This window comes from Somniosus microcephalus, chromosome 23 (genome assembly GCF_052327205.1).
Source record: "Somniosus microcephalus isolate GS21.2 chromosome 23, FLI_Smic_1.0, whole genome shotgun sequence".
In the NCBI taxonomy this organism is placed as follows: domain Eukaryota; kingdom Metazoa; phylum Chordata; class Chondrichthyes; order Squaliformes; family Somniosidae; genus Somniosus; species Somniosus microcephalus.
In genome coordinates, this window is record NC_141009.1 from 15,335,222 (window position 1) to 15,359,432 (window position 24,211).

At 48.4% G+C, this 24,211-nt stretch overlaps 1 protein-coding gene across 1 annotated transcript in view; it reads right to left on the reverse strand.

Annotated features, from left to right (window-relative positions):
• Window positions 1–24,211, reverse strand: part of LOC147101676 (hemicentin-1-like) — a 395,279-nt gene that overhangs the window by 182,811 nt on the left and 188,257 nt on the right. The window contains exons 37-41 of the mRNA XM_085965457.1: window positions 23,970–24,146; window positions 22,425–22,576; window positions 18,995–19,118; window positions 10,507–10,682; window positions 6,376–6,472 (exon numbers count right to left, since the gene is read on the reverse strand). Coding sequence (XP_085821583.1) covers window positions 6,376–6,472; window positions 10,507–10,682; window positions 18,995–19,118; window positions 22,425–22,576; window positions 23,970–24,146 — 726 coding nt within the window. The remainder of the gene's footprint in view (window positions 1–6,375; window positions 6,473–10,506; window positions 10,683–18,994; window positions 19,119–22,424; window positions 22,577–23,969; window positions 24,147–24,211) is intronic.

The following is a 24,211-nucleotide window of genomic DNA, read 5'->3' on the forward strand; positions in this document are numbered from 1 at the left end:
GGCCAGAGCTTACCAATTATCTTTGCCTTCATTCAGAGCTCAGTGTTTGCCAGCATATAATGGGGGCTGCATTGGGTGGCAACGCTGAATTTCAGCCTTATGCCAGAAGGGCTTACAGACGCCGTGAGAGAGTGGCAGCCCTGGCTAGACGCAGAGGGGGCAACAGGCGTCGCCAACTGAGGCCTTACCCACGCAGGGTATACCGCCAGCAGACCTCCAATCTGACCATGTCTGCCGCGATGTGTGTTAGGAGGCTGCGATTCCGAAGGGAGGTGGTTGCAGACATCTGCCGGCTGCTTCAGAGAGATCTGCAGCCACAGCTGATGCGCAGGACGTCTCTGTCGGTGGCAGTGAAGGTGACGGTGGCTCTCAACTTCTATGCCTCCGGCTCCTTCCAATCCGCTACTGGGGACATCGCTAACATCTCCCAGTTTGCCGTGCATTGCTGCATCCGCCAGGTGACCGAAGCCCTTTTCAGAAGGAGACATCAATTCATCTCCTTCCCCATGACCCTGGACAAGCAGCAGCAGCGTGCAGTGGGGTTTGCAAGAATAGCGGGCTTCCCCATGGTGCAGGGCGCCATTGACTGCACGCATGTGGCTTTGCGGGCACCTCTTGAGCATGCCGAGGATTACCGCAACCGGAAGGGCTACCATTCCCTCAATGTACAGCTGGTGTGTGACCACAGGCAGCGCATCCTAGCTGTCAATGCCCGCTTTCCAGGCAGCAGCCACGATGCCTTTATCCTGCGACAGACAACTGTGGCTGACATGTTCCAGGCACAGTCTCCCCCAAGAGGATGGCTTATCGGGGACAAAGGCTATCCTTTGTGTACCTGGCTCATGACCCCGCTCCGCGCGCCCACGACCCCTGCTGAAGAGGCATACAACGAGAGCCATCAAGCGATGAGGAACCTCATAGAACAAACAATCGGCGTGCTCAAGCAACGGTTCCGCTGTCTCGATCGCTCCGGGGGAGCCCTCCAGTATTCGCAGGATCGAGTCTCCCAATTCGTCGTCGTTTGCTGCATGCTGCACAACCTGGCTATCCGCAGGACTCAGGCACTGCCACCTCACGTTGGACCACCACCTCAGGAGGAGGAGCAGGAGGAGCATGAGGACGACGAGGAGTACCAGCCCAGGAGGGAGGCACAAGGTCCAAGGGCCGCCCGTCGGCGGCTTATTGAACGTCACTTCTAGGCCCCCTGTCAGGGAATGGCTTGTGCCAATGATAGAACATGATTGCAGCCGCTCCGCAAGCCCTCAGCCGGTTAAGGCAACAAACACTTCAAAGATCAAACATGGACAATGTGAATAAATAAAATGGTTTATTGTACAAACTCTGGGCCCTTCCCACATGAAAACCAAAAACAGACGAAACCCCCAAAAAACACTCAAACACATTACTCGCTCCCACAACCTGGAGAGGATTAACAAAATAGGGCAACTAAAATGGCCGTCATTCTCGGCCTTCGTCAAAAACAAACATCACATCATCGGCCTTCAAAAAACAAACATCCAATTCTCGGCCTCAAGAAACAAACACAAATGGCCACACATTCGACTATTTGGCCCGCTAGGGCGATGCCTTGGCCATCTTTGGGTGGCCCCTGCCTGCCCTGCTGCTCCGCCTCAAAGTAAGGCCATTGGCTGCTGCAAGGCTAGGGGCAGGCTCCCGAGGGGCACATGTCGTGACGGCAGATGCCCTTGGGGGTCGGCCTAGTCGAGGTCTGGCCGTCGAGCGGGCGGCTGTTGATTGCTGCAGCTGTGGCTGGCCAGCATCAGTCGCTGCAGCAGCTCCTGGCAGCTCCACTGGGGGACTGGCAGTGGCGGCTGGAGGAATGGCGGCAAGCTGGCGGATGGCAGGCGCTCGCTGGTCGCCTGAGACACTGGCACTCGCCCGGGCCAGCACTGCAGCATGCGCACCAATCTGCCGAGGGACAGACCGCTGTGCTGCTGCAGCGCGCCGGGTGCCCTGGCGATGCCTGGCTGACACAGCGAGTGTGGCAGCAGTGAGTGCCCGTGTTGACCTGTTCACTGACCGCATCAGAGCAGCCAGTGACTGGACGGCACAACTGATCACCTGGCCAGTTGCTGATAGAGCTGCCCTGAATTCCGCCCGACTCGCTGCCTGATCTGCCCGGTATTCCGCCCGACTGGTGGCCTCTGAGGGCACGAACTCGGCCACACTCCAAGAGAGGGAATCGATGGACTCAGGCAACCGTGCCACTGCCACCATGAGCTCCGTGTGCCGGCGCTCCGAGTCCGCGGACAAGTCTTCGAGGCGTTCCATCTCCTCGGCGAAGAGCATCTCCTGACTGGAGGCCGGACTCTCCCTCTGGGGAGAAGGCCGCCGAGCTGGCCGACCCTTCCTGCATTGCTGGAGGCCGCTGGGCCCAGCAATTGGACTCCCCTCCGACGCTTCCCCCCTCTGGGGAGAAGGCCGCCGAGCTTCCACCCCCCTCCCGCCTTTCTGCAGCCCGCAGGTCCCAGGAGCTCCCCTCCCCTTCGACACTTCCGCCTCGCAGCCCTCCAGGGAAGACGTGTCCCCTACATTGGCCTGGGTGGCCGCGGCTGAGGGTTCCCCTGATGGGCCGCCTTCCTCTTGCTCCTCCTCCTGCTCCTCTTCGGAGGGTCTGTCACTGGCAAGTTCAGGGACCTCCTCTTCACCATCTGAAAGCAGGAAGGCACAAGAGTAGCTTTAGAGTGAGGAGAGGGCGTCAGTGCGGGATGCATGAGTGGTGGCATTCAGCGCATTGGTCGGACAGTGGCAAAGGATGTAGATCTGATGCGCAAGTGGGACGAGAGAGGTGCAAAAGGTGATGTCCTTACCATTGCTGCCCAGAACAGGGTCGGCATCTCCACATGCAACGGGCCCAATCACCCGGCCACCCATGAGGCGCTCCACGCGATGTTGCAGGTCGGTGAGTGGCTGGATATGGGGTCGGCCTCCCCCGGTCGCAGTCCGGCTCTTGCGATTATTCGCCAGCTTGGCCTACAAGAGAAAGGACGGCCTCTAAGTACAGTGTGTCGCCGTGATCTTGTGTGCACTGCCTCCCATGGTGGAATAGCTTGGCCAGTGTGTCGCCATGATCTGGTGTGCACTGCCTCCCATGGTGGAATAGCCTGGCCAGTGTGTCGCCATGATCTGGTGTGCACTGCCTTCCATGGTGGAATAGCCTGGCCAGTGTGTCGCCATGATCTGGTGTGCACTGCCTCCCATGGTGGAATAGCTTGGCCAGTGTGTTAAGTGCAGAATGTGCAATTGATGCTCATGCCTGTCCCATAGCTGCTGGATGAAGGCTGGCCATTAGAGCTTTCAGGTCCCTTTGCCCATAATGTGAGGTGCACATGCAAGGATGAGGAGGTCACTGGAAAGGGTACTCACCCTGACAATGCGTGTGAGGTCATTTAACTTTTTGCGGCATTGGGCACCGCTCCTGGGGACGTCGCTGTTGGCTGACAGCTTGGTGGCGACATGCCTCCAGGCTCTCCTGTAGACGCGGACCGTCGCCTTCTTGCCATTGTCCGGGTACAAAACATGGCGCCTCTTCTCCACAGCAGCAAGCAGCACACTCAGATCACGCTCTGAGAAGCGCTGCGCACGTTCACGGGCCTTCTCCATGTCTTCAGGCGCTATTTGGGTCCAGCAGCAGTGTTCAGGCCTAGCTGGAGGGCTCCACTATCCAGGGCGTGGCAGCAGACACAGTCGACCCTTCCCCCTTAAGAGCTGGCCGGCGCCAGGGTGTCTGCTGTCAATCACGAGATGGCCGCACCTGCGCTGCGCCCGGCCTCGGCGCTATCGATCACCACCTCCGGCTTAGCGCCCAAAGAGAGGCGTCCAGCAGCAGTTTTAGCGCTCGCCCGAACTCCTAGGGCGAAGCTAATGAATATCGGAGAAGTGGCATCGATTTGGCGGCGGCCGCAAACTTTAGCGGACGCCCCACTTTAGCGCCCCAAAAGTGGCGTCAATGAATTTCTAGGCCATTGTCTTTTCTCTCCCAATTTAGTCTTCTCCAAATCAGTTTCCCTTTAATTTATTTCATTTTGCTGCTGCCTTCATTCGAAAAAGAAAATGTGGTCTTATAATACATTTTTGTCCTCCCCTGCTGCCCTGGAGCCACAGACTCGTGCTGGGGTATGAATCTACCGGATTTTCGTAAAAACCCATCTGGTTCACTAATGTCCTACAGGGAAGGAAATCTGCTGCTCTTACCTGGTCTGGCCTATATGTGACTCCAGACCCACAGCAATGTGGTTGACTCTTAACTCACCACCACCCTCTCAAGGATGGGCAACAAATGGGCGACACCCACATCTTGTGAATGAATTTTTAAAAAAGTGACCATTCTTCACGTGGAAGACTGGACAGTGAATGTCCATTGTGACACTCGCAGTTTTCACAGAACGGCATTTCACCAAAACTCTGACTTATCCCCCAACAATGCACTGCACAGATGTGGTCTCATTCCTTAAAACAGCCACTGACTTCCAAAGTTCAAGTTGGAGCTTAGTCTGGTTTTTAGTTCAGATCAAAAACACTCCCAACATTCACAATAAGCTTGACCTTTGCGCCTTACTGTTTAGTTTCAGGGCGTCACCAGACACCGCAAGTGTCTCATTTCCACCCGTCTGTCAGGCAAGCGCATCAATGAATCATTCTCCGTCCACTTAAGGTAGCCATTGACAGCCAGATGTGTGACTCACTCCAGTAATTCCTTGTAAAAGTGAGGCCAGATGTTCCATAACCTTGAAGCATTTTAACTCGTGACTGTGGGTGACACAGTTAGCTGCTCAGGTTCTACTGAAGAGCACGACGCTTTCTGTAGGTACGTTTACGTGGGCGAGCACCATTAACTGCCGCCACGCACGTCGTCTGCATTCGGCTGCACTCAAAAATAAAGGCGGTGGTCTCCGGAGACCCTCCAACAGTGTAGGCCCGCAATGTGTTTCTGACCTGCACCAGAACAAACGGCACCATGATTGTGCCAACAAATAGGCAGAGCCAAAATAACAACAGAAAACGCTGGAAAAACTCAGCAGGCCAGGCAACATCCGTGGAGAGAGAAACAGAGTTAACGTTTCAGGTCGAAACCCTTCCTCAGGAGGGTTAGACAGAGCCCGTTCAGTATGGGATGGTGCTTGTGCCATTATGTAAAATTGTTTCAAAATTCAAGGGTGTATGATGCCTCTGGCTGGTGCAGTGTATAATGACGAACAGAGGGGAGATTTCTCCTCTGCTGGCACCGGAAGGAATCAGCGTTTCTCAGGCACAGAGCAGAGGAAAGAGGGGCGGAGGCTCATTAGGTCAAGTCCCGAATTTTCCTGGGCTTCAAATGATGCCAATCTCGGCCTGCACCTGTAATATTCTCACGAGGCGGGAGGGGGAAGTTCCTGGCTGGCCTCCTTTCACATTGTCCTCTGACTCTGCTCACTGGATTATCCAGCGCAGGGGTGCCCACAGCAACCTGATGCAATGGGCCTGGTCCCTGTTTTTATTAAAACTCTACTATCAGAAATAGCTCATCAGGCAGTGAGTCACAAAACCAATATCCTGTGAAGATTTACTTCAAATACTATTACTTTCAATACTATGGCCACAAGAGCGGTTCTCTACAACCAATCAAGAGTGGCTATTTCAGAGCCCATCCAGTGACTCAGTTGTACTGTTCAGAGTTTTGGAGCGAATTGTGCTTGGGATAGCTTTGGGCTAATTGTGCATGGGACATTTTGGGGCTAATTGTTGTGTTCTACAGCATAGCAGGGAATTATCATCAGCTGGTCTCAATTGCGGAATGGTGCATGGTAACAGCTCAGGGCTAATTGTGCATGGTTAATTGAACTGACTGATGCTCCGAGAGGGCTTCATTTCTTCTGGTGATGCACTGCAGTTTTAAACAGGTTGGCAATTGCTTTAAAATAGCACAGATGAAGTTAAACCCGGAAACGTTTCTCTGAGATAGAGGCAAGTTAAACATGAGTCAGTTATCAAAGTTGGCGAGAGATTTTCCCACGTTCAAACAATCCTCAGCAAGACAATCCAAATGTATGATAAAATACGGTGAGATAACAGTTGTGTGGCGTGTAATGCAGGGCTGCAGCCTAATCTCAGGGGTTTAGGATAACCATGGAAAATGTTCAACTCTCACTGTTTATAACATCACCACAACTCTGGAGAGTCATGCTCTCATAACCCACCCTCAGCCATCTAGCCTTTCCAGGGGTAGGGGGATCCCAGCAGTGCACTCACCCTCTCACCCACGGATGGACAGCACGGGAGAAGAGAAGTTCAACTGAGGAAAGAGGAGGACCAAATAACAAGAGGGAGAGTCACCCTCCCAAAAGCTGCTGGACCGGTAACATACTCCCTGCTTACCCCACACATTTAAGTTGTAGTTCTTCTCTGTCTTTCCAGCATTGTTCGAAGCCTCGCAGGTGTAACGGCCAGCATCTCGAACCCGGGCACTCTTGATCTAAGAGACCAACACAAATAATCAAATGTTTCTTCCAAAATATGTAACCTGAGGGAGCTTCAGTCTGTTAGTTGGTCCCGTGACTTTGCAGTAATCTGGGAATTCAGATCCCACGACAAATGGCAAGGGCAAAGCTTACTAGTCCTTTAATTAACCTAAAGGTTAGATTCTAGCATTTAAACTTCATCCAGGTATCGGTCATGCTGAAGGGATAATTACTAGTCCTAGCCCTTTTCGGGCTACCCCGGGTCAGGCGTATTCCCCAGACGTTCACCTTCAACTAAAGTTAGAGATAGTCGAATCCTATAAGACGCTTAATTGGGTATAAAGGTCCAGACTATCTCTCCCTAAAGGAAAGGAACGACCTGAAGATGTTACCGTCCTCCAGATAGCACTTTTGATAAGTTTAACTAGACTGTAACCTTCCGGATATTATGAGGATCCGGAAAACTCCCCCAGAATTCTGCAACTCCTCACCAAAGAGTGTACAGAGATTGAGTTCACGAGTTTGATACAGAAGTACTATGTGAGACAATTCTAAAAATATATAGATTTATTAAAGAACTGACATGTAATTACAGCTGGTGATTCAATCGCAACTTTAACAGTTCAAAATACAAATAGCTTACAATTCTTATTCTCAGAGATCCTTATTCTCAAATCTTAACTTAGTTACATTTTTACATTTCTTACTTATTTCTAATCTAAGATATCCACCAAAATCAAATACCTTTGATTACCCGAGACTCAAAGAGTTGTAGGCTTACAGAGTGGTTCTGAAGCTGAGAATCACTTCGCCCCTTCCAGTGACTTCTGTCTTCCTATTTAAAAGTTTTATATTTTATAGCCTTTTTTCAGTGGTATATCCTTTGAAGTTTTCTGCTGATGTAAGCTAATTATCTCTAGTCATCTTTCTGTTGACCCCTGCTATTCTTACAGTCAGTTGAGCTGGTAGCTTGCAGAATTCTGTCTGCTGTGTAGGTGTTCAAAACTTATCATAAAAACAATGTGACAGTTTTTTATTTGATGCCATTTTTATGAAGGGCTTCTATTCAATTCTTAAGTCACCTTAGCTGGTTGTAAGCAGACTTGGTGTCTCCTATGTGTTCCAAGATCAATACAAAAACAATGCGATTGCTTGGTGCATGTATTGATGTCATATTTACAAAGTCTTCTGTTTGTATCTTTTACAACATGTAAATTAAAAACACTTCAACCGAGTACTTGATTGTCTTCCTAGCTACCTTAGTTGGCTGTATTAAGAATTATGTCTCCTGTCTTTCATTTGATGTCATATTTATGAAGGCATATGGTTCTTTAATGTTCTGTGTTTCTCTTTCCCGAAGTGTTGGTTTATGACACCTTAACATTATACCATTGTGCTCTTTCATGTGCCTGTTTACAAAGTTTTGGTTTAAAACAATTTAACTGGGTTATGGTATTGTGTTCTTCCCAAAGCTCAGACTTTCTGGAAGCTCAAACCCTTTGCTTCAATAGGGCCATTGTTTCAGTGTCAACAACCGATTCCCTTTTCAAAAGCCTGTATGGTGTTTACAGCTTTGTGTTAACAACTCATCTTATCTCAAAAGACTGTATTCTGTTTACAGCTTTGTGTTGTTGAGGCTTTTAGATTTTTAAACCCAGTTTGTCATGTTTTACTAAAGTCAGAATTCTGTTCATAGGATGGTGTATTTTTTTGAATAGGGATGGCTCATGCCTTTACAATGCTTCACATTATTATTACAGTACATGAGTCAGTTATTGGCTGCAGTGAAAAAGGCAATTAAGGTACTGACAGAAAGATACAGAACAAATCCAAAGTATTGCTGTGTAAGGCAATGGTCAGAGCCTAACTGCAGCAATGTGTGATGTTCCAGTAACCAGTGATCTAATCACAGGAAGGATATTATTGTTCGGGGGCGGGGGGGTGGTTATAGAGGCAAACAACCAAGATAATTCAGGGTATTGGAAAAGAGGAAACTTTAAAGTGACTCAATTAAAGTTTTCAAGTTTATAACGAAGACTGATAGAGTTGATCCAGCCAAATTGTTCACTATGACAAAAGGTTCAAACACCTGGGGTCACAAATTAAAATTAGGACATTAGGAGCAAGTGGGGAAGTTAGGTGAAACCTTTTTACGCAAAGGATAACAGACTTAAGGAATAAGTTACCTGGGAAGGCCATTGAAGTGAACAGTGAAAGCGGTTAAAGGGAAAATTAGCTCTGTATCTGGAGAGAGAAGGGATTGAGGGATAATGATGAGAGGCTGGGTACGTGGGGTCGAGATCAATCAAAAAGAGGATGGGTTTGTGATGTGGTCTTTTCCTGTCCCTAAAATACTCACATTCTTAAATTTGTATATCTCCCATGACATTGCTCACAGATACTTGAATCATGATTTCTAATGCTAACTACAGCCCTGTTGCAGCCTAACATGATAGTAGTTTGCAGCAAATTTACCCTCACTAAATAAAATTTATATGTCTTAATTTGTTGTTTTCAAGAAACAAATAAAAACAGGATTATTATAAACAGGCACTCTCACCTCTGAGTCAGAAGGTTGTAGGTTCAAGTCCCACTCCAGAGACTTGAGCACAAAAATCTAGGCTGACATTCCCAGTGCAGTGCTGTGGGAGTGCTGCACTGTCGGAAAACATAAGAACATACGAAATAGGAGCAGGAGTAGGCCATTCGGCCCTTCGAGCCTGCTCCGCCATTCATTGAGATCATGGCTGATCTTCTGCCTCAATTCCATTTACCGGCCTTATTGCCATACCCCTTGATGCCCTTACTAGTCAGAAATCTATCGATTTCTGTTTTGAATATACCCAATGACTGAGCCTCCACAGCCCTCTGGGGTAGAGAATTCCAAAGATTCACCACCCTCTGTGTGAAGAAATTTCTTCTCATCTCAGTCCTGAATGGCCTACCCTTTATCCTGAGGCTGTGGCCCCTGGTTCTAGACTCCCCAGCCAAGGGAAACATTCTCCCAGCATCCACCCTATCAAGCCTTGTAATACTTTTGCATGCTTCTATGAGATCCCCTCTCATTCTTCTGAATTCAAGAGAATACAGGCCTAGTTTACTCAATCCCTTCTCATACGACAGTCCTGCCATCCCAGGAATCAATCTCGTGAACCTTCGTTGCACTCCCTCTATGGCAAGTATATCCTTCCTTAGGTAAGGAGACCAAAATTGTACACAGTACTCCAGGTGTGGTCTCACCAAGGCCCTATATAATTGGAGTAAGACCTCTTTACTCCTGTACTCAAATCCTCTTGTAATGAAGGCCAGCATACCATTTGCCTTCCTAATGGCTTGCTGCACCTGCACATTCACTTTCAGTGACTCATGTACAAGAACACCCAGGTCCCTTTGAGCATCTGCATTCCCCAATCTTTCACCATTTAGGAAATACTCTGCCTTTCTGTTTTTTCTACTAAAATGGATAACTTCACATTTATCCACATTATAATCCATCTGCCATGTTCTCGCCCACTCACTGAGCCTGTCGCGATCCTCTTGAAGCCTCTACACATCCTCTTCGCAACTGACACTGACACCTAGCTTTGTGTCATCAGCAAATTTGGAAATGTTACATTTAGTCCCCTCATCCAAATCATTGAAATAGATTGTGAATAGCTGGGGCCCAAGCACCGATCCTTGCCTCCTTTCGGATGAGACGTTATACCGAGGCTCCGTCTGCCCTCTCAGGTGGATGTAAAAGATCCCATGGCACTATTTCAAAGAAGAGCAGGGGAGTTCTCCCCGGTGCCCTGGCCAATATTTATCTCTCAATCAACATCACTAAAACAGATTATCTGGTCATTAGCGCAATGCTGTTTGTGCGACCTTGTGCAATATGGCTGCCACGTTTCCTAAAGTATTTAATTGTAAAGCGCTTCGGGCCATCCTGAGGTTGTGAAAGGCGCTATATAAATGCAAGTTCTTTCTTTATTACTAAACATTGGTGATTGAAGCTCAGAGCAAAGACCTTCATAAATGAGATCAAAGACTCAACAGCAACACTGACCTCTATGAGACTGCCATTCGCAGAGAGTCCGAGACGTGCATGCCTGGGTAGAGGGCGTCCATCCTTCGTCCAACTGAGAGTGGGCGGTGGGAATGCCTGACTCTGACATTCCAAGGTCACGGAGTCATTCAAAGTAACAGAAACGTTCTGCTCCTCTCCCAAAATGCTTGGTGGAACTACAAGATTAAAAATGGTGAAACTGGTCAGTTTTTTGACCTCAGCCAGCGAAGTGTTTGTTCCAACATAACCTACCCGTTAAAGGTGGCTCTGTGAGTTTGGTGCACTTAACACACAATGCCTCAGAAGGGAAAGCATCAGTTTGCTCCCGTGATTCCACACATGGTGAGTTGCTGAGTTCAATCCGAACAGAGGAAGGAATGCAGTGCTACCCCCCGCCCCCACCGCCCCCAGGGATTGGATAAGTAGGGACTTGAACCTATCACTGGGAGTGCTTAGAGGGAAACAAGGTGCTTCTTCTCAGCAAGGCGTAAAAAATAAAGGGACAGGCATCCCTCAAAGACAGTTCCAAATCAACATTAATAGATGTTTGGGCAGAAGGTATGGAGTAAAAGGTAAAGTAATAAAAAGGGCAAAAGCAGGAACTAAGTGTCACAAAACATATTTGAAAGTTCTCTATCTGAATGCACGTAGCATTCGTAACAAAATAGACGAGTTAATGGCACAAATAACTACATATGGGTATGATCTTGTGGCCATTACAGAAACATGGCTGCAGGGTGACAATGCCTGGGAATTAAACATACCAGGTTATTTAACAATCAGGAAGGACAGGCAGGAAGGAAGGGGAGGTGGGGTGGCTATGTTAATAAAGGAAGGAATCACTGTAATACAGAGAAATGATATTGGGTCAAAAGATCAGGATAATGAACAGTTTGGGTGGAGGTAAGGAATAATAAGGGGAAAAAAACACTAGTGGGCGTAGTCTCTAGGCCTCCGAACAGTTGCAACTCTGTTGGACGGAGTATCAATCAGGAAATAGTTGAGGCTTGTAATAAGGGAACATCTATAATTATGGGGCATTTTAACTATCATATTAATTGGACAAATCAAATTGGGCAGGGCTGCCTTGAGGATGAGTTCATTGAGTGTATTAGGGATGGGTTTCTTGAGCAGTATGTAACTGAACCGACCAGGGGGCAAGCAACCTTAGATCTGGTCCTGTGTAACGAGACAGGATTAATTAAAAATGTCCTAGTAAAGGATCCCCTTGGAATGAGTGACCATAACATGGTTGAATTCCATATTCAATTAGAAGGTGAGAAGGTTGGATCTCAAACAAGCATGCTAAGCTTGAATAAAGGAGACTATGAAGGTATGAGAGCGGAATTGAGTAGTGATACGCTTATCAATTACTCCATAAAAGGCGATGAATTAGGAAAGTAATGAAAAGGTTTTTATTAACTAAAGAACAGAGCATGCCTCTCGTGGATGACCGGTTCCAAGAAGGAAGTGGGTTGCCGGGCAGCCACCTTTATACCAGGTCATGTAGGCGGAGTCAGCTGAGGCATGCATAGGTACACAGTGAGTAGCAGGAGGTAACAATGTGCAATAACGATAACGGTAGTGAACGACAGTGAAAACAATAACAGTGGTTTACCACATTCACCCCTTGTTTAAAATTGAGTCCGGCGGGGTGAAGTGTACTAAGAGTTCATGTAGGTAAGTCTATCAGGGGGCCTTGTATGCCGTCCTGATCATCGTAGCAGCGGCGGCGTTGCTGCAGTATCCAACATCGAATCTGGTGTCTGAGTGGTCGACGAAGGGTCCTGTGGCTCCGGCATGCCATCTACAGGGGTTGGGTTGGGAGAAGTGGTGGATAATAACGGTGGTGGTTCAGGGGCGCCCGAGGGTGCGAGGTCTCGTATGGAGACCGTGTCTTCCCGCCCGTCTGGGTATGCCACGTAGGCATACTGGGGGTTGGCGTGTAGGAGGTTCACCCTCTCAACCAGGGGGTCTGTTTTATGGGTCCTCACGTGCCTCCGCAGTAGGACGGGCCCAGGAGAAGTCAGCCATGTCGGTAGCGAGGTTCCCGATGTGGACTTCCTGGGGAAAACGAACATTTGCTCATGAGGGGTGGCATTAGTGGCAGTACAAAGCAGTGACCGGATGGAGTGGAGCGCCGCAGGGAGGGCCTCCTGCCAGCGAGAGGTCGGAAGGCCCTTAGATTTTAAGGCTAAGAGGACGGCCTTCCAAACCGTCGCGTTCTCTCTTTCCAGCTGGCCGTTCCCCCGGGGGTTGTAGCTGGTGGTCCTGCTCGTAGCAATACCTCTCGCGAGCAGGTACTGACGAAGTTCATCGCTTATGAAGGATGAGCCCCGGTCGCTATGTATATAGCTAGGGAACCCAAACAAGGCGAAGAGGTCATTCAGACATTTGATGACCGTGGTACTGGTCATGTCTGGGCAAGGGATGGCGAACGGGAAACGGGAGTACTCATCAACAATGTTGAGGAAGTACACGTTGCGGTCAGAGGAAGGGAGGGGCCCCTTAAAGTCGATGCTCAAGCGCTCGAAGGGGCGAGTGGCCTTGATCAGGCTTGTTCTGTCTGGCCTATAAAAATGCGGTTTGCATTCGGCACAGATTTGGCAGTTCCTGGTCATAGTCCTGACCTCCTCGACGGAGTAGGGCAGGTTGCGGGACTTAATGAAGTGGCAGAATCTGGTGACCCTGGGGTGGCAGAGGTCATTGTGGAGGGTCCGCAGTCTATCAACTTGCGCGTTGGCGCACGTACCTCGTGATAGAGCATCTGGGGGCTCATTGAGTTTCCCGGGCCGGTACAAGATATCGTAATTGTAGGTGGAGAGTTCAATTCTCCACCTCAAGATCTTGTCGTTCTTGATTTTGCCCCTCTGCTTATTATTGAACATAAAAGCAACTGAACGCTGGTCAGTGAGAAGGGTAAATCGTTTTCCGGCCAGGTAATGCCTCCAGTGTCGCACCGCTTCCACAATAGCCTGGGCCTCCTTTTCGACAGAGGAGTGTCGAATCTCGGGGCCCTGGAGGGTCCTTGAGAAAAAGGCCACGGGTCTCCCCGCCTGGTTAAGGGTTGCAGCTAGGGCGAAGTCGGACGCATCGCTCTCCACTTGGAAAGGGATGGACTCATCCACTGCGTGCATTGCGGCCTTCGCAATATCACTCTTGACAAGAGTGAAGGCTGCACCCGCCTCTGATGTCAGGGAGAAGGAGGTGGACTTGATGAGGGGTCTGGCTTTGTCTGCATAGTTGGGCACCCACTGAGCGTAGTAAGAGAAAAACCCCAGGCATCTCTTCAGTGCTTTTTGGCAGTGGGGGAGGGGGAGCTCCATAAGGGGGCGCATTCTGTCGGTGTCGGGCCCAATGACTCCGTTCTCCACTACGCAGCCGAGGATGGCAAGGCGCTTGGTGCGAAACATACATTTCTCCTTATTGTATGTTAGATTCAGCCGCTGGGCCGTACGGAGGAATTTCGCTAGATTAACGTCATGGTCCTGCTGGTCGTGGCCGCAGATGGTGACGTTATCCAGATAGGGAAAGGTGGCCTGCAGCGCGTTCTGGTCGACCATCCGGTCCATCTCCCTTTGGAAGACCGAAACCCCGTTGGTGACGCCGAAAGGAACCCTAAGGAAGTGGTAGAGGCGGCCGTTTGCCTCGAAGGCGGTATACTGGCAGTCCTCATGGCGGATAGGGAGTTGGTGGTATGCTGACTTAAGGTCAATGGTGGAGAATACCTTGTATTGCGCAATCTGATTGACCATATCAGATATGCGGGGAAGGGGGTATGCGTCCAGCTGGGTGTACCGGTTTATGGTTTGGCTGTAGTCAATGACCAGGCGGCGTTTATCGGCGGTCTTAATGACTACAACCTGGGCTCGCCAGGGGCTGGTGCTCCCTTCGATAATGCCCTCCTTCAGGAGCCGCTCCACCTCAGCGCTAATAAAAGCTCTGTCCCCGGCGCTGTACCGCCTGCTCTTGGTAGCGATGGGTTTACAGTCGCGGGTGAGGTTAGCGAACAGGGGAGGGGGGGGACTTTGAGTGTGGAAAGACTGCAAGTGGTGCACGGCGGGTGATTTAAAAACTGTTGGTTGCAGACTGTGAGTGGGGGGAGGGGTCCACCGTATGCCAATGTGACACTTTTGAGGTGGCAGTGAAAATCCAACCCTAGCAGAGCGGCAGCACAAAGACGGGGCAGGACAAGAAGTTTAAAATTTTTATATTCGGTGCCCCTAACCAAAAGGGTCACCACACAGTAGCCGCCGCCGTCCGTTGAATGGGACTTGGACGCCATAGAAATCCGATGGTCCCTTGGCAGGACCGTGAGGGAGTGGCTACGCACCGTGTCGGGGTGAATAAAACTCTCCGTGCTCCCGCTGTCAAACAGGCAAGTAGTGGCGCGGCCGTTTACCGTAATGTCCATCATGGACCTGGACAGATGATGAGGGAGAGCTTGATCCAGCGTAACGGAGGCCAGTGTATGGCTGAGTGAGCCGATATGGTCGTCAGACGAGATGGTGGTCGTGTCCGGAGACAAAATGCGGTTGAGTGCGGCGGGCAAAATGGCGGCGGCCATGATTCCGATCCCCACGCGGCCGGAGGTGCACAAAATGGCGAAGAAGATGGCTGCCCCCACGGTTCACACGCGGCGCTGCTGGCGTTCGCGGGTTTCCCTCTGCAGGCGTTGGCGTAATGGCCTTTCTTCCTGCAGCCAGAGCAGGTAGCGGTCTTCGCCGGGCAGCGCGCTCTAGGGTGTTTTAACTGGCCACAGAAGTAGCATTTTTGGGCCTGGTTACGGGACATCGTTGCAGTAGTTGGTACTGGGGGCGGCGGTCCCAGTTGATTTCGGGACATTGCTGCAGTAGTTGGTACCGGGGGCGGCGGTCCCATGTCCCAAGGTCGCGATGGCCATGGCGCGGCACCGTTATGTGAGTATGCTTCGAGGTTTCGGTGGGCCGCATCTAGTGAGAGCGCGAGGGCTACGGCCGTCTTCAGGTCGAGCTCCTTGCTTTCGAGCAGTCTCTGCTGGGAGTAGTCGGACTGGAGGCCCTTAACGAAGGCATCACAGATAAGTCCCTCCGCGTGCGCCGCAGCCATTATGGCCTTACAGTCGCAGTCCCTGCAGAGTGTCTGTAACGCCCGTAAAAATGTCTCTACCGATTCCCCCGGTTGCTGCCTGCGGGATCCCAGGAGGTGTCTGGCGTAAATCGTATTCACTGGGCGCTTGTATTGTCCTTTGAGCAGGTCAAGAGCCGCCGTGTACGTAGTAGCGTCCCGGATGAGTGTATATACTTGAGGGCTCACCTGGGCGGTCAGAACTTTTAATTTGTTCTCCTCCGATGTCACGGCGGAGGCTTCTAGGAAGGATTCAAAGCAGCTCAGCCAGTGTTCGAAATTGATAGCTGAACCCGCCGCTTGAGGGTCGAGGTCCAGGCATGCTGGTCTGAGGGCTCGCAGCAACGCCTGCTGTTGTTGCTGCTCAGTTCCGGACATTTTACTTTTAGTTAATAAAATTGATACGCTTATCAATTACTCCATAAAAGGCGATGAATTAGGAAAGTAATGAAAAGGTTTTTATTAACTAAAGAACAGAGCATGCCTCTCGTGGACGACCGGTTCCAAGAAGGAAGTGGGTTGCCGGGCAGCCACCTTTATACCAGGTCATGTAGGCAGAGTCAGCTGAGGCATGCATAGGTACACAGTGAGTAGCAGGAGGTAACAATGTGCAATAACGATAACGGTAGTGAACGACAGTGAAAACAATAACAGTGGTTTACCACAAGTAGAGTGGATTGGGAAAATAGATTAAAGGGTAAGACGATACATGATCAGTGGTGTACATTTAAGGGGTTATTTTACAACTTCCAAAAAATATATATTCCACTGAGAAGAAAAGGGTGTAAAAGAAAAGACAGCCATCCGTGGCTAAGTAAAGAAATTAAGGATAGTATTCGACTAAAAACAAGGGCATATAAGGTAGCCAAATCTAGTGGGAGGATAGAGGATTGGGAAAACTTTAAAAGACAGCAAAAAATAACAAAAAGATTGATTAAGAAAGGGAAGATAGATTATGAAAGTAAATTAGCAAAAAATATAAAAACAGATAGTAAGAGTTTTTATAGTTATATAAAAAGAAAAAGGGTGGCTAAAGTAAATGTTGGTCCCTTAGAGGATGAGACCGGGAAATTAATAGTGGGAAATATGGAGATGGCAAAAACACTGAATGAATATTTTGTATCAGTCTTTACAGTAGAGGACACTAAGAGTATCCCAACACTGGACAAACAGGGGGCTATAGGGGGGGGAGGAGCTAAACATGATCAAAATCACTAAGGAAGTGGTACTCGGTAAAATAATGGGACTCAAGGCGGATAAATCACCTGGACCTGATGGCTTACATCCTAGGGTCTTGAGGGAAGTGGCGGTAGGGATTGTGGATGCATTGGTAATAATGTTCCCAAACTCCCTGGACTCAGCAAAGGTCCTGGCAGACTGGAAAACTGCTAATGTAACACCCTTATTTAAAAAGGGCAGTAGACAGAACGCTGGAAACTATAGACTGGTTAGCCTAACATCTGTGGTAGGTAAAATTTTGGAGTCCATTATTAAGGAGACAGTAACAGGACATTTGGATAATCATAATTTAATAGGACAAAGTCAGCATGGTTTTATGAAGGGGAAGTCATGTTTGACAAATTTGCTGGAGTTCTTTGAGGAAGTAACATATAGGGTGGATAAAGGGGAACCAGTGGACGTAGTGTATTTAGACTTCCAAAAGGCATTTGACAAGGTGCCACACAAAAGATTATTGCTTAAGATAAAAAATCATGGGATGGGGGTAATATTCTGGCATGGATAGAGGATTGGCTATCTAACAGAAGGCAGAGAGTTGGGATAAATGGTTCATTCTCAGACTGGCAATCAGTAACTAGTGGTGTTCCGCAGGGGTCAGTGCTGGGTCCCCAACTCTTTACAATCTATATTAACAATTTGGAGGAGGGGACCGAGTGTAACATATCAAAGTTTGCAGATGATACTAAGATGGGCGGGAAAGTAGTGAGTGAGGAGGACATAAAAAACCTGCAAGGGGACATAGACAGGCTAAGTAAGTGGGCAGAGATTTGGCAGATGGAATACAATACTGGAAAGTGTGAGGTTATGCACTTTGGCAGGAAAAATCGTAGAGCAAGTTATTATCTTAATGGCAAGAAACTGGAAAGTACTGAAGTACAAAGGGATCTGGGGGTCCTGGTGCACGAAACTCAAAAGGTTAGTATGCAGGTGCAGCAAGTGATTAAGAAGGCCAATGGAATGTTGGCTTTCATTGCTAGGGGGATAGAATATAAAAATAGGGAGGTATTGCTTCAGTTGTACAAGGTATTGGTGAGACCGCACCTGGAATACTGCATACAGTTTTGGTGTCCATACTTAAGAAAAGACATACTTGCTCTCGAGTCAGTACAAAGAAGGTTCACTCGGTTAATCCCGGGGATGAGGGGGTGGACATATGAGGAGAGGTTGAGTAGATTGGGACTCTGCTCATTGGAGTTCAGAAGAATGAGAGGCGATCTTATTGAAACATAAGATTGTGAAGGGGTTGGATCGGGTGGATGCGGGGAGGATGTTCCTGATGATGGGTGAAACTAGAACTAGGGGGCATAGTCTTAGAATAAGGGGCTGCTCTTTCAAAACTGAGATGAGGAGGAACTACTTCACTCAGAGGGTGGTAGGTCCATGGAATATGCTGCCCCAAAAAGCTGTAGAAGCTACATCATTACATAAATTTAAAACAGAAATAGACAGTTTCCTAGAAGTAAAGGGAATTAAGGGTTACGGGGAGCGGGCAGGAATTTGGACATGAGTCTAGGTTCGGATCGGACGTGGCCCTGTGGGTAGCGGAGCGGGCCCAGGGGCCGTGTAGCCTGATCCTGCTCCTATTTCGTGTGCCTAATTCTGTTAGATTCAGGAGATGGTTCTGTGATAGTAGCTTGGCAGTTAGGATCAGATCAGCCATGATCTTATTGAATGGCGGAGCAGGCTCGAGGGACCGATTGGCCTACTCCTGCTCTTATTTCTTATGTTCTTAACTCACCACTCCACAATATCAGCCAGGATAGCTATCCCAAGAGGTCCTGGAGAAGGCAGATAGTTGAAGGCTCATTGTGCATGTGAAGCATTTTATTTTTCCTGTACGCTTGCCATATTCTTACTATCTGGTCAAGCGCCAAGAACTCATAAGATCATCATTAATGAAATCTACTAATGGTTACAGCAATTAACTGGTCATTACCTCATCCATTATTCAGCTCTTAGCCTCTTACTTCAGGAAGGAACCTACTTAAAATTGCACTATTCCCACAATAGATAAGGATGCTGGTAGAGAGTTGGGTTGCCAATGGATGTTTCAACTCATCTGCTTTCTGAGCAAGTTTCACCTATTCTTACCCTTAATATTTTTTTTCCAAGTTTATTTCAAGACAGATTCAAACATACTTACGATAAACTTGCAGATGAATTTCCCGTTGGTCCGCTCCAGCAGGATTCACAGCGACACAGGAGTATGATCCTGAATCAGAGAAGTGGGCACTGGCTAAGGACAGAATCTGACCCTCCAACAGGAACTAAGTGGAGAGCAAAAAACCATTTCAGAGACAACATCAGTCAAGATAATCAAACAGGGCCACAGTAAATAATAATTCTAAAAGGACTAAGACTGTTAAAAAATCAAGCCTGAAGGCTTTGTGTCTTAATGCGAGGAGCATTCACAATAAGGTGGATGAATTAGCTGCGCAAATATATGTAAACGGATATGATATAATTGGGATTACGGAGACATGGCTCCAGGGTGACCAAGACTGGGAATTCAACATCCAGGGGTATTCAATATTCAGGAAGGATAGGAAAAAAGGAAAAGGAGGTGGGGTAGCATTGCTGGTTAAAGAGGAGATTAACACAATAGTAAGGAAGGATATTAGCTCTGATGATGTGGAATCTGTATGGGCAGAGCTGAGAAATACCAAGGGGCAGAAAACATTAGTAGGAGTTGTATACAGAACCCCAAACAGTAATGCTAAGGTTGGGGATGGCATTAAATGGGAAATTAGAGATGCGTGCAATAAGGGCACAGCAGTTATCATGGGTGACTTTAATCTACATATAGATTGGGCTAACCGAATTAGTAACAATACTGTGGAGGAGGAATTCCTAGAGTGTATACGGGATGGTTTCCTGGACCAATGTGTCGAGGAACCAACTAGAGATCAGGCCATCTTAGACTGGGTATTATGTAATGAGAAAGGACTAATTAGCAATCTTGTTGTGGGAGGCCCCTTGGGGAGGAGCGATCATAATATGATAGAATTCTTCATTAATATGGAGAGTGAAGTAGTTGACTCAGAGACTAGGGTCCTGAATTTAAATAAAGGAAACTACAATGGTATGAGGCACAAGTTGGCTAGGATGGATTAGGGAATGTTACTTAAAGGGTTGATGGTGGATAGGCAATGGCAAACATTTAAAGATCGCATGGATGAACTACAGAATTTGTTCATCCCTGTTTGGCATAAAAATAAAACAAAAAAGGTGACTCAACCGTGGCTAACAAGGGAAATTAGGGATAGCATAAGAACCAAGGAGAGGACATATAATTTGGCCAGAAAAAGCAGCAAACCTGAAGATTGGGAGCAGTTTAGGATTCAGCAAAGGAGGACAAAGGGATTAATTAAGAGGGGGAAAATAGATTATGAGTAAGCTTGCAGGGAACATAAAAAGTGACTGTAAAAGCTTCTATAGATATGTGAAGAGAAAAAGATTGGTGAAGTCAAGCGTAAGTCCCTTGCAATCAGAATCAGGGGAATTTATAATGAGGAACAAAGAAATGGCAGACCAATTAAATACATACTTTGGTTCTGTCTTCACAAAGGAGGACACAAATAACTTCCCAGAGATGTCGGGGAACATAGGGTCTAATGAGAGGGAGGAATTGAATGAAATCAGTATTTGTAGGGAAATGGTGTTAGGGAAATTGACGGGATTGAAGGCCGATAAATCCCCAGGGCCTGATAATCTACATCCTAGGGTACTTAAGGAAGTGACCCTAGAAATAGTAGATGCATTGCTGGTCATCTTCCAAAATTTTTTAGACTCTGGAACAGTTCCCATGGATTGGAGGGTAGCTAATGTAACCCCACTATTTAAAAAAGGTGGTAGAGAGAAAATGGGGAATTATAGACTGGTAAACCTGACATCGGTAGTGGGGAAAATGCTAGAGTCCATTACAAAAGATGTAATAGCAGAGCACTTGGAAAACAGTGACAGGATCAGACAAAGTCAATATGGATTTACAAAAGGTAAATCATGCTTGGCTAATCTACTGGAATTTTTTGAGGATGTAACTGGTAGAATAGATAAGGGAGAGCCAGTGGATGTGGTGTATTTGGACTTTCAGAAGGCTTTCGATAAGGTCCCGCATAAGAGATTAGCGTGCAAAGTTGAAGCACATGGGATTGGGGGTAAGGTACTGTCTTGGATAGAGAACTGGTTGGCAGACAGGAAGCAAAGAGTTGGAATAAACGGGTCTTTTTCTGAGTGGCAGGCAGTGACTAGTGGGGTACCACAAGGATCAGTGCTAGGACCCCAGCTATTCACAATATATATAAATGATCTAGACGAGGGAACTAGATGTAATATCTTGCCAAGTTTGCAGACGACACAAAGCTGGGTGGACGTGTATGCTGTGAGGAGGATGCAGAGAAACTCCAGTATGATTTGGACAAGTTGGGTGTTTGGGCAGATGCATGGCAAATGCAGTATAATGTGGATAAATGCGAGGTTATCCACTTTGGTGGCAAAAACAGGAAGACAGATTATTATCAGAACGGCAATAGATTGGGAAAAGGGGAAGTGCAACAAGACCTGGGTATCCTTGTGCACCAGTCGCTGAAGGTAAGCATGCAGGTGCAGCAGGCGGTTAAGAAGGCAAATGGTATGTTGGCCTTCATAGCGAGAGCAATCGAGTACAGGAACAAGGATGTCTTGCTGCAGTTTTACAGGGCCTTGGTGAGACCACACCTTGAGTATTGTGTGCAGTTTTGGTCACCTTATCTGAGGAAGGATGTTCTTGCCATGGAGAGAGTGCAGCGAAGATTCGCCAGACTGGTACCTGGGATGGCAGGAATGACGTATGAGGAGAGATTGGGTCGATTAGGCTTATATTCGCTACAGTTTAGAAGAATGAGAGGGGATCTCATTGAAACTTATAAAATTCTAACAGGACTAGACAGTCTAGATGCAGGAAGGGTGTTCCCGATGGCGGGGGAGTCCAGAACCAAGGGTCACAGTCTAAGGATAAGGGGTAAGCCATTTAGGACAGAGATGAGGAGGAATTTCTTCACCCAGAGAGTGGTGAACCTGTGGAATTCTCTACCACACAAGGCAGTTGAGGCCAATTCATTAAATATATTCAAGGAGTTAGATATATTTCTTAAGGCTAAAGGGATCAAGGGATATGGGGAGAAAGCAGGGACAGGGTACTGAATTTGGATGATCAGCCATGATCTCATTAAATGGCGGAACAGGCTCGAGGGGCTGAATGGCCTACTCCTGCTCCTATCTTCTATGTTTCTATAAAAAGAGAGACCACAATAACTGTCACCTGGAGGGTAAAAGGGTTTCGGGAGAGAGGGGAAGAAAAAGGCAGACAGAAAAAAAGACAAACAGAGACACACATACAAAGACAGAGACCCAAATAGCAAGTTCCCCCTCATAGACAACTAGGGCTGAGACAGGGAAGATATTGGGGGATATACATGTCTGATATTTCAATGTAGACATTAATATCTTACAACTAGCTTGAGCTATTTATTTATGGAGAAAATTTACAGGATTAATCAACAATCACCAGGTTTAGGAAAACAAACTTCACTGACCTTTAACCCTTCGGTCATCATAGAGACAGGAGTTTTGTCTTTCAACCATGTTACTTTGGGGATGGGGATTCCTGTAGCCTCACACTGAAGTTTTACGGCCTGGTTTACAAGGACAGTAACCGAGTCCAAAACAGTCGAGATCACCGGCGGCACTACAAACAAAAAAGCTTCGGATTAGTAGGAGAACCAGGTTTGCACAGCGACCGTCTACAACCCTTGAGTTAAGGGACACTGGCCTAGAAATTCACTATGGCCCCGCCAGCTGGCTAGCGCCCAAAAGTTAGCGCTGGGCGGGAAGCCTATAGCGATCGTCAGATATTCATTGTTAGCGCCCCAAATCGGAAGCGGGCGCTATACCAGGGTGTGCCCGCCTCCGCTTGGTGCGCTGACACTGAATATCAGCGCTCTTGGCGCCGCTGCGCCAGGCGCTGCGCAGCGGCAGGCTGCGGTACTGCAGGCCTCCTCCTTCTCTTAAGGGGGAGCTGCCTGCAACGGGGAGATCGCCGCTGGATAGTGCCGGCAAATGATCCCAGCACCACGGAGAAGTGCCGGGCTCGCGGAAAGCAGCCGGCAATGCCGCGGTGGGGGGGGGTGGAGGAGGCCGGGGAAGGAGGTGCGGGCAGGCGGCCGCCGCAAAAGCGGCCGGCCGCACCTTCCGCTTTAAAGCGCCCCACTAAGGCAGCAGGACGGCCCCGTTTTCTGGTCGCTGTTTGCAGCCGCTTCGGAGGAGGCGGCCGCAACTAAATATGGGGATCGGCGCGGTTTCGGGGCGGAACCGGGGCACTGCGCACACTGATGACGTCATCGGTGCCGGCGCAGCGCTAACGGCTACTGCCGCCAATACTGCGCAAACTCATTTTTGGCGCAAAATCACCCTTTAGGCGTTAACTGGGCGCAAAGCTGGCAGCGCCTTAATGAATTTCTAGGCCACTTACTGTTAGTAACTTCAGTCTGAAATTGGGAGATACTAGAGAAAAGCAGCACGCCTACCTCAGTACCGGAAGTGGGGGTGCATATCGGTGCAAGTGTCACACTTATCCTAGTGCTGGTATGTGGGGGGAGGGGCGTATGGGGGAAACAAGTATGAATATCATAAAAATCCTGGTGCTGGAATGGGGAAGGGAGGGGACCAATACAACTTGGTGCTAGTAATTCGAATAGAGGTGCAAGTGTCACATTGTCCTTTATATTTTAATTTAATTTTCTCTCTGCTTCTCCAGTTGGACATCTCCAGATTATGGATCATTCTGGTCAGACAAGGCAGGTGGGTGACCTACTCCAAGGTCTCCGGCCAATGCTGCTCTGAAAGTGGCTGCTAGCAGTTGCCCGAGAGCAGTCTGAGGTAATCCCTCCTTGCACGTTCCTTCCCCGCTGTGGGAAAGAGCTTAGCCTCTTTTCCCACAGAACAATGTGGCTGAGATCAACGCCTCAGCGGCCAGAGGATCACGTGCACTAAGCCAAGCCCTGCCACTCAGTGGTGCCGCACACTGGCGCTCCAGTGTCCTGGGCGGTTTTCAATAGTACAATACACGGAATCCAGCTCACCATAAACTTGTAAGGTATATTGCAGCTCTGTGCTGCCAGCCACATTGGATGCCACACAGCGATACCGCCCGCCGTCAGACACCTGGGCACTCTCTATCCGTAGAGCTCTTCCACTCTCCAACATACTGAAACCAGCTATACTCGTGATCAGCTGGTTTCCCTTGAACCAAGTCAATACTAAATGAGAGGAGCGACAAAGACCGGTTAGTGACAGAAGAGAGAAAGCAAGATAATCCCGCTGA